Below are 11,114 nucleotides of genomic sequence, written 5' to 3' on the forward strand. Positions count from 1 at the left end.
GATATATCAACAGTTTTGTTTATAACCTCAAAACTACATTTCGAGATGGCGAGTCCACTTGAAACGTCAACATTAGTTGAACAGCGTTCTGTTGTTTGTTTTTTACTTGCAGAAGGCGAGAAACCAGTGAATATATACTATAGAATGTCTAAAGTATATGGTGAAGGTTGTAGGAATCATGTAAATTTTTACAAGTCGGTAGAACAGTTCAAAAAATGGCTACACCTCAGTGACTGACGAACACCGTTCTGACCAACCAGTTGCATTTTCAACTCCCTCACTTGAAAGTTGAATTGATGATTTTACGGGTGTCCTCGATAGTTCATAAATTTTGTCTAAAAAAAATCAACAAGATATTAGACCCAACCTAACAATTGTCATTCCTTTCCTACTTGCTTTTTTGATAATGTTAGTAAAAACATATTCCCATAACAGAATTTGTTCATGCATTAAAATTATCAACTTCAGATTGATCTCAGGATGTAAGATGTCATTCAGTATTGTCTTGGAAAGTAGATCTCATCAATAATAAGATCAAAACTAGAAATAGTGGATGCATACTTAATGGAAAGAACATTTGTGCAATACGGTATCCCTCTTCCATTTTCTCAGGCTGGTGGACTAAAATCAGTACATTGTGTTTAAACAAAAACTATTGAGGAAAAATTTAAAACAAAAATTTAGTGCACAACTGATAAAAAGTTGTTCCAGTGAGTGTTGGATAACAATGGTAATCCCCTTAAAAATCTATTTTCACTAAAGCTTCATTTGTATTTGTATTGGAGAGCTGACTGGGAAAGTCCATGGAGTTTGGACACATCCTTAATCCAATGCCGTTCCTTGATTGTGGTAGATAACTGTCGCATTTTATAAAATTTCTTTACACCGGTGTCTTTATAGTGTGGCATTTGATTTAGAATTATAACTTTGTTTAATTTAAATGGAATTGAACAAACTCGTTTTTACACAGTATTTGTACTTTCAGGTTGTGTTGCATTTATTGGGGTAGCCACATACTTTCTTACGCGACCTTCAGAGGAAGTTCCGCTTCAAGAAAAACTTGTATTTGCTGCGTACTTTGCTGGTGCTATAGTCTGCCTTGGAATGTCATCTGCATTTCATACTGTGCACTGCCACTCAGAGTGTGTGGGGAAGCTATTTAGCAAGTATGTATATGCTGATAACCAGGTACATACTTCATTTTAACATTATCAGTTGACAGAATGCTGCTACTTGTCTATGTTATTAAAATAATTTAATACAAAAGTTCAAAAACACTGACTTTAATTAAGGAAAGAAACTATCCAACAGAACCTAGATTTTATAAGTATAATATTTTGTTCGTGGTGCACATTCCTAGAAACAAAACCATTGATTCCTTAAAAATATTAGGTAATTATGATACTCTTTGGTCATAAAGAAATGAAAATATACTTTACTTAATTGTTTTTTCCCCCCTCTCCCTAGGCTCGATTATTGTGGCATTGCAATGCTAATAATGGGATCATTTGTTCCCTGGTTGTATTACGGCTTCTACTGTGATTTCCAGCCCAAACTAATCTACTTGAGTGTCGTCATTGGACTGGGTGTAACATCCATTGTAGTATCCCTATGGGATAGATTTAGTGAACCTAAATACAGATCTTTACGTGCAGGTAAGTGTACTGCAGTCAGATTTGAAAGATGAATATTTTTTTTTTAAAAAAATCAGACTTTTGAATAGACATCTTTTTCCTTCTTGATGTTAGGGTTCCTTTAAAATGTATTTGTAAGTGCGTGAATTTTTTTAGATGATGATCTGTAATTTATGGAAAGAACACCATTGTTACAGGTGTATTTATGGGCTTTGGATTGAGTGGAGTTGTTCCTGCTGTCCATTACGCTGTCTCTGAAGGATGGTTTAATGCAATTGCTCAAGCATCATTAGGGTGGTTGATACTTATGGGATGTTTATATATCTTGGGAGCTATGTTTTATGCTCTGAGGGTACCAGAAAGATTCTTTCCAGGAAAATGTGATATTTGGGTAAGCAAATCGTCATTTAATAAGTATTCAGTGACAGTTATTGACTAAATTGAAGTAAGTTAACTTTTTCCCCACAAAGCTTGTGTTCCTGTTGATTTTTTAAATAAGTTGAGAAAATTCTGCTGGGTTGCATAATTGCACCATGCATTTATTTACTTTTCAGACTAGAGTTGTTTGAACATACAATTTTTTTTTAATTACAGGGAAGTATATTATATCAGTGAGATGCTTGGTATTGCTTATCTTTAATAATGTCTTATATTCAGTTTGGTATTGCCCAAAGCATGTTGGAAATTATGTGCAGAGTTCAGTCAGTTCCTTGTTTCTGTTTTTATTGCCAGTATAGCCACAAATCCACTTTCACACCTATATGCCGCTGTGAAAAGAATCACTATTCCCATATATATATATATATATATATATATATATATATATATATATATATATATATATATATAGACACACACTTGATACCACTATTTATCCTAAATTTGACTCGTTCTGTTTTAGAGAAATCTGTTACCAGTATGTCATCTTCATGTAGTTGAAGAAATCTTGCTTTGACTTGAACTTCACTATCTGAAAATTTTCTTTCATTTACTGAAAATGCTCTTAAAACTCAGGCATTTACTAGTCGATTCTGCACTTCAGGAAAATAGCTACTTATACAATTTATTATTGATAATTGCTGCTGTATTTCATGTGTCAAGGAGCAGTTTCACCATTAGTGTTAAGCATCACTATCAGTTCTGGTAACAGCAAAATGTCTTTACCTTCAGACCTGCACTGGTAAAGCTCCAGTCTGTGAAGGAAATTGGCAACTTCATTTTGTGCTGTCAGAATATTCACACGATTCATTGCAAGCTGATGTTATGCTTGTTTATTTCTGCTGAGAAAGCTGCTAGATGTGCCGTTCTGAAAATACATAAATAAATAAATATACTGCATAGAAAAATGTTTCTTGTCAAACAATCAGGTAGAAGTGTTCCCTGCAGAGCATCATAATCTATAATCAAGTGGCTGAACATTGCATTTGGAGCAATTTCATTCACCCATGTATCGAATCCAGAGTGAACACCGAGTGTGGAAGGTGTTAAGTCTGTACATTCACCTACCAAGTTTGGTGTGCACATCTCATTTCTCAACAAAATTCTTCACTGATTGGAAAACACCGTCACTGCGTGTAGTATTGTCTTAGTGATTCTGACAAGTATTCTGCTTTCAGGTTGTTGTCTGTTGTGTATCAAGCATCTGGAAACAAGATACATCAGCCAATTCATCTAACTACAGTGCTGTGTGCAAAATATCCAAACTCTGGTCCTCGATACACCTTCTAATTGTGTTGTTAGAAATTGAAATCTTATTTCTTTTCCACATTTGTTTTCCTAGCTGACTGACAGCTAGTAAAAAAGATTTGATGAGAGCTACTTCTGGTGTATTATGTTTCTTGGTTTTAGAAATTCAAAGATCAATTTGGTATTAAGTTTAAGGACCAGCTACTGTATAGACTGGGAATAATTGCCAGATGAATCCATGTGTGAACATTTCAGTGCAGCTGCTTGGAGTTTGAAGAATTCAGTGCACTTTTTCCAATAAACTCTGCATGACTCTTTCAAAGTTGTTTTAAGTTGTTGGGTTTCATGCTCACTGTTCTTCGAACTTCACTGCACCAAACACTCTGGAGCTTTTCATTAGCTTTATCAACTACCATAGTAAAACCCCATTGCAGAAAAGCATCTTTGTATGTTTTTGTTTGTTTTTTCTTTTGCACGTGGTGTAGCCCCTGAAAGAAGAAAAATCTGTCAAAAGTATTAGCACTTATGAGCAGGAAGCAAATGATGCATTTTTGAAAAAAGAATATTGCAAAAATGTTACATTATTAGTCAATAATATAATGCACCTGATGTTTACTACTAATACACAATGAAAATCCTTGGTATACTTTGTATATATTGAACAGTTACGAACTAGTAAAGGAATCTCCAGTTCTCAGAAAGTGCAAAGTTCTTGCCAGACTCTCTTTGCAAGATATTGCAGCTGTGCAATTTATGTCCATTATTTGCAGTTCAGATAAAACAGAAGTTGAAACTCTTCGAGCAACATCAGATAAAAATTTTCAAGTTGTCCATTCTTGCCAGCAAGCAGTTTACTGAAAAATGATTTTTCCATAAATACCACAGCAGATAATTTTCCTTGTATAATGTAGTCTTCATTTTATGTGCAAAACGTGACATCCTCTCATGTTAAATATCCAGAAGTGAAATAGTCTCCCACTTAAGATCTCCAGAATGGTCAACTAGAAAGCAAGCACAATTTCAAAACGAGTTTGTACCTGGAATGTTAGATCACTGGTAAAAGTAGGAAAACTATAAAACCTTAAAAAGACAGAGGACAAAAAATATGAACTAGGTAGAAACTGCTGGGAAAAGATGAGATGGACCTGGAGAACTGTAGTCAAATGAATACATAATGTACTACTGAAGGGGACAAGTGAAAGGAATGCATGGAGTAAGAGTGTTTGATAGAGGAATTGTCTGTTGTGTGGGAAATGTAAACACTGCGAGTGACAATGCAATAGGTGTAAATCAGAAAGTAGTAGAAAATATGTATTAATTATCCAGGTCTGTATGCAATCTTCAGAATGTGAAGACCAGCTCATAGAGGACACATACAGCATAATAAAGTAATGGGTGATAGTAGAGGGTGCTGCAAAATTGTACTGGGTGATTGTAATGCCTTCGTGAGGAATGACAGAGGTGAACAGCTTCTTGAGTTCTGCAGGGAAAGACAGCTGGTAGTGGCAAATGCATGATTCAAAGCTCACAGGAGGGAGTGACATCTGGAAATCACTAGGGAATAAATATAGAAACGAAATTGATTTTATATTGGTAGAATAAAGTTACAGAAATAAAAATGAAAACAGCTGGAAAAGGCTACTGTCATGAAAAAGTGGTACAAAGAGAAAAGACTTGGGAAAGAAAGAATTACGGAAATGCTATTGCTTGAGCTTACTAACATGTTAAAAGACAAAGAAGGGCAGAAAAGTGTAAGATGTGTAAATGGAATAGGGCAAAAACAGTCATCGAATGCACAGGAAATTACTTTGAAGGTGGAGAAGATAAGGTAACCCTAAAACAAGAACAATTAATATGCAAGAAACATTTACCAAAGGCTGAATAACAAACTGTATAGAGAAACAGAGCACGCTAGGGAAAATGGCTAAAAAGAGTGGTATGGTGCCTTTGACAGGAGAGGAAGATAAGATACTTTACTGTGCACAGAGTAGATTACAACAGGGGCTCAGAAAACACCAGCAAGTGCTGCAATGGAAATTCTCAGTAAGGACAAAAATGTAGTATACAAAGATCATGAGGATATTCTGTAGAGATGTGAAGACTATTCAAAAGAACGATTTACACGTACTGCAAACTAACAATTCTTGGACCAGACTCCTTGAACTCTGTGAATGATGAGTAAGAAACAACAATCATAATGGAAAGAAGTAAAGAGTGCAATAGCAGCAGTGAAAAATAGTAAAGCAGTAGGTATAGATATGATACCAGGAGATGTACTAAAATGCTTGAACCAAGGAGGAAAAGAAATAATGAGCATATATAACGAAGTATGACAGTGCCGAATGGCCAGAGAACTTTTGACAGCATTGATTCCAGTACAAAAAAGCAGTGAACCAAGAAATGCATTGAACACAGGAAAATTAGCCTCATTTCACATGTAGCAGCCAAAGTTGTTAAAAACTATTTTAAGACTGAAAAAAGTAATGGATGAGAATCTAGCTGAAGAGCAATTTGGTTTTAAACGAAGTGCAAGCACAAGAGATGCAATAGGACGTGTGTGTGTGTGTGTGTGTGTGTGTGTGTGTGTGTGTTTGTTTTTGAGGGGGCAGTTTATGAAAAGGGGAAGAGACCTAAATCCCAAATCTGTGTTTTATATGCCTTGAAAAAGAATTCGATACTGTGGCTTGGGACAAGCTTACAACCATGAGGGAAGCGAGTAGACAGGAAAACCAGATGGCTTACAGACTAATTACATTTAAATCAAACAGCATCAGTGGAAGTCAGAGGAAATGTACCAACTGGAAATTTAGATTATAATGGTCATTTATGTTTATCTTTTGGTTGCTGCTCACACACATCACAGTTACAAATAACAAACTAACTTACATGCCAACTTTGTCTTATCAACTCAGGTATTCGTGTCCAACAGTAAATGAACATCAGTGCTGTAAATTAAGAATTCCTTACCAAATAGTTGACACTTGAATCAAATAAATTTCTGTCACTTGGGTCTATTTCTCCTCTAACAATCCAAAATAAGTTGTCATGGTACTACTCATGCATTCTACTCGGCACAGTGGGTGCTGAGAGCGACTATAAATGGGAAATGGAATTGAAATTGAATTTATTTGATCTTGTAGGATTACATGGCGTACAGTGAATGTACATGTAATATAGGACATTGTCAAAAATATAAAAACTGATTGTAATTTACAAATTTAATGTGAACAATACTCAACACTGTAAAATTCATTTTCCACCAGATACTCTTTTAAATTCTTTGAAAACTTAGTGTCATGTACATTGTCACACAGTTTTTTAAACAGACTTTTTAGTAATTTGATTACTTCTTAGTAATTTGTTGGGGTCCTCTTTCAAGCATTGTCAGTCGGTGGGGTATACTTCATATATCATTCTTCCTCTGTGTGTTGTGGGAGTGTACACTAGCATTTGTAGTCCACTCCGCACTATTTTGTGAGATATGTAGTATAGTTTTATATATTTACAAGGCGGAAAAAGTTACGATGCCTAGTCTTTCTGCATGTTTAAGAAGTATTTCTTCTTAATGATTCTGACTATTTTTGTTGTAATGTCAAAACCCTTTTTATTTCTTCAATGTTACAGTTTCCCTGCATTAGTGCTCCATACTGCAGGTATGGTTCAAAGAGTCAATGGTACGCTGTGCACAGAAACTGTTTGCATGCTGTGCTAAGTTTCTTACAGAGGCACTGACAATGCATTCTTGTTACATGTCACTAATGAAAAAAAAACAGTGCATGAGTTGAACTTAGTAGAGCCAGTAATCGGCGTGCTGCAGCAAACAAGCCCCTGCTGAGGTTGGTTGTCATTTCTAATTCCATCCCCCAGCGGGTTCGGAGGTAAGAATAGGCCCGAGGTATTGCTGTCTGTTGTAAGAGGCGACTAAAAGGAGTCTCACACGTTTGTCTTCGTGTTATGGTCCCCTGTAGGGTTTGACCTCCATTTTTCAAAATTTTACTGAAGAGCGAGCCAGTTGGGGAAGGGCGCCTTCCGTGGTGCATCGTGTCCATCGTGCATTGAGATCTGTAGCCCACTTTTTCGTCATGGCATTGCAGTCCCACTCATCCTACACCTCTTTAGCGAGGATACCTTTCTGGGTGTGTTTTCGTCCACCCACTATGCAGTGTCATTTTCTGTGCCGACAGAAACCATGGACTTCTTTGTACCTCATATCCAGCAAGGTAGCCAGTCCGTTGTGGTCAGGCCGCCATTTACCCTGTTGGTTGTAGCCCCTGACCCCACAGGGATCACTCTGCTGATGCCTGCGCCGTTAACTCCCCACATATGCTGAGGAGTAGGTGCCCGTCACCCTGGGGCATCGGGGCTCCCAGCAATGGCCATCCTGCCAGGTGGCCTTTGCTGCAGCTGAGTGGTGCCTGTGGGGAGAGCCCCTGGTCGGCGTGGGTGGCATCAGGCGGATGACACACCATGAAACGTAGTACATTATCTCTTGCTGGTGGTATGCCTGCTAGCAGTCTCTAAGCATAGTGTAACTTTAATGCTAAGAAATATGACCCCAAGTTGTTCCCCTCCCTCACTACATCATGGGAGGAATGCCAGGCCAAGGATGGCAGCGAAGCTTATTCATCCTGGTACCTCACATGTACGAGAGTTGATGGGGAATCTTTCTTGTCAATGAAATCTCAGTTTTTTGTGGAACATTTGGAGGACAAATTTGGGGAGGTGGAGGGCTTGTCCAAAATGCACTGTGGGTTGGCTTTGACAAAAACTGCATCCTCTGCCCAGTCATGGGCATTACTCGCTTGTGGCAAGTTGGGAGATGTTTCTGTTACCATCACACCTCATAGGAGCTTAAATATGGTACTTCTGCAGTCCGATGATGAGTTGCACGCCAATTTAGAGCAGTGAGGTGTTCATTTCGTCCGGCGCATCCATCGGGGTCCGAGGGTAACAAAGTTGCCACCGGTGCCTTCATCTTTGCCTTCGAGGGTGACACATGGCCCGAGAAGGTCGAGGTGATGGTTTACCACTGTGACATCAAGCCATATATCCCTCCCCCAATGCGGTGCTTTAAGTGCTGGAAGTTCGGCCATATGTCTTCCCGCTGTACTTCGCCCCACCTGTCGAAATTGTGGACGTCCATCACATCCCAATACTCCATGCACCCTGCCTCCCATCTGTGTCAACTGTGGAGAGAATCATTCACCTTGCTCACCAGACTGCTGGATTTTAGAGAAAGAGAGGAAAATGATGGAATATAAGACCCTGGACTGACTGACCTACACTGAGGATAAGAGGAAATTTTGGCACCTACATCCTGTCGCTATGACCACCTCATATGCCTCTGCTACGAGAACAGTTCTCGCCCCATCAGTTCCTCGAATTCCTGTTGCCTCTCAGAACCGGGAGACTACACCTGCTCTCTTGATGGTGGGGGGCACTTCCCTCCTTGTTGCTCTCGCCCCATCTACTTCGGGAGCAACCCCCCCCCCCCCCCTCCCCAACCATCAGGAATTTCAGTCCCCACTTCTGAGCCAGAGAAGCATAAGGCTTCTTTGGTTCCTCTCACTAGGAAGGTGCCCTTTGGGTCACTCTCTTCCCAGGTTTCTGCTAGTGGGAAAGATGACAGCTGCCAGTGGCTGAAGAGCCCAAAAGCAGCTGGTTGTAGGGCTTCACACTCATCCTCAGTCCTGCACACTGCTTCAGTGAAGTCCTCCCAGCCAGGGAAACCCAAGCAACAGTGCGAGAAATCGAAAAAAGAAGACCCCTAAGAACAAGGAACTTGCAAGCTCTGCGTCTGAGGATGGGGTGGAGATTCTGGCATCCACTGAGGACCTGGATTTCGTCGGACCCTCAGTAACAATGGACATAGACTGCTCAGGCAAAAATTCAGTGGCAGCAGGTGACCCAGAGGTGTAAACTGCCTCATTGAATGTTCCATGCTTTCCCAGTCTCATGATGATGTCATCCTCCAGTGGAATTGCAGCAGTTTTTTCCACCGCTTGGCTGAGGTACGGCAACTGTTAACTTTACACCTGCTTTCTGCATTGCCCTCCAGGAAACCTGGTTCCCGGCAATGCGGACACGTGTCTTCTGCAGCTATAAGGGGTATTACAGGAACTGTAGCAACTATAATAGTGTTAGGTGGAATTTGTGTTTATGTCCTAACACAGTCTGTAGTGAACCGTGCCCCTTCGAACCCCTCTTGAAGCTGTGGCTGTCAGAATAGACGACACGGGAAATAACGGTCTGCAGTGTATATCTTCCTCCAGATGGTGCAGTATCCCTCAATATATTAGCTGCATGGATTGATCAACTCCCTAAACTTTTCCTACTTTTGGGAGATTTTAATGCTCATAACCCCCTTGTGGGGTGGTACCGTGCTTACTGGCCGAGGAAGAGATGTCGAAACTATACTGTCACAATTCCTCTGCCTCTTAAATACTGGGCCCACCACACATTTCATGGTGGCTCATGGTAGTTACTCATCCATCGATTTATCAATTTGCAGCCCAGAACTTCTCCCATCTATCCACTGGAGAGCACATTACGACCTGTGTGGTAGTGACCACTTCCACATCTTCCTGTCGCTGTCCCGGTGTCAGACGCACGAACGCCTACCCAGATGGGCCCTAAACAAGGCAGACTTCGAAACTTTCACCTCTGATGTCACCATTGACTCTGCGCCACATGGTAACATTGATGTGATGGTTGAGCAGGTGACTACCACAATCGTTTCTATGGCAGAAAATGCATTCCCTCACTCTTTAGGGTGCCCCCGGCAAAAGACTCCCTTGGTGGTCACTGGATGTCGCTGAGGCAATTACAGTGTGTTGGCGAGCTCTACAGCAACATAAACGACACCCTTCCCTAGAACATCTGATAGCCTTTAAGCAGCTCCTTGACCGTGTACGCCAGCTTATAAAGTGATGGAAACAGGAGTGTTTGGAGAGGTACGTGTCAACCATTGGGCGCCGTACGTCACCTTCCCAAGTCTGGACGAAGATCAGACGTCTTTTTGGGTACCAGACCCCAACAGGTGTCCCTGGCGTTACCATCAGCGGTGTGCAATGTACTGATGCAAATGTGATTTCTGAGCACTCTGCTGAGCACTATGCTCGATCCTCTGCATCGGAGAACTACCCCCCCCCCGCCTTTCGCACCCACAAACGGCGGATGGGAACTCCTCTCGTTCACTACATGCCACAATGAACCCTATAACGTCCCGTTTACAGAGTGGGAGCTCTTTACAGAGTGGGAGCTCCTCAGTGCACTTGCACATTGCCCCGACACAGCTCCTGGGCTGGGTCGGATCCACAGTCAGATGATTAAACATCTCTCATCTACCTACAAGCACCCTCTCCTCGTCATCTTCAAGCGGATCTGGTGCGATGGCGTCTTTCCATCGCAGTGGCAGGAGAGTACCATCGTCCCGGTGCTCAAACCCGGCAAAAACTCATTTGATGTGAATAGCTAACGGCCCATCAGCCTCACAACGTTGTTTGTATGCTCCTGGAACATGTGTGTCGGCAGTTGGGTTGGGTCCTTGAGTCATGTGGCATACTGGCTCCATGTCAGTGGTGCTCTACCACTGATAACCTTGTATCCCTCTAGTCTGCTAGCCGAGCAGCCTTTTCCAGACGGCAACACCTTGTTGCTGTCTTTTTTTATCTATGCAAAGCGTATGACACCACCTAGCTACATCATATCCTTGCCATGTTATATGAGTGGGGTCTCGGAGGCCTGCTTCAGATTTTTATCCAGAATTGCCTGTTGCTCAGTACTTTCCGTGTC

At 40.9% G+C, this 11,114-nt stretch overlaps 1 protein-coding gene across 2 annotated transcripts in view; it reads left to right on the forward strand.

Moving 5' to 3' along the window:
* The window catches only part of LOC124721187 (adiponectin receptor protein), an 82,434-nt gene that overhangs the window by 60,921 nt on the left and 10,399 nt on the right, over positions 1–11,114 (forward strand). For both annotated transcript variants that reach the window (XM_047246027.1, XM_047246028.1), the window contains exons 4-6: positions 986–1,166; positions 1,468–1,655; positions 1,832–2,025. In XM_047246027.1, the coding sequence (XP_047101983.1) occupies positions 986–1,166; positions 1,468–1,655; positions 1,832–2,025 (563 nt within the window). The remainder of the gene's footprint in view (positions 1–985; positions 1,167–1,467; positions 1,656–1,831; positions 2,026–11,114) is intronic.

This window comes from Schistocerca piceifrons, chromosome X, assembly GCF_021461385.2.
Source record: "Schistocerca piceifrons isolate TAMUIC-IGC-003096 chromosome X, iqSchPice1.1, whole genome shotgun sequence".
NCBI lineage: Eukaryota > Metazoa > Arthropoda > Insecta > Orthoptera > Acrididae > Schistocerca > Schistocerca piceifrons.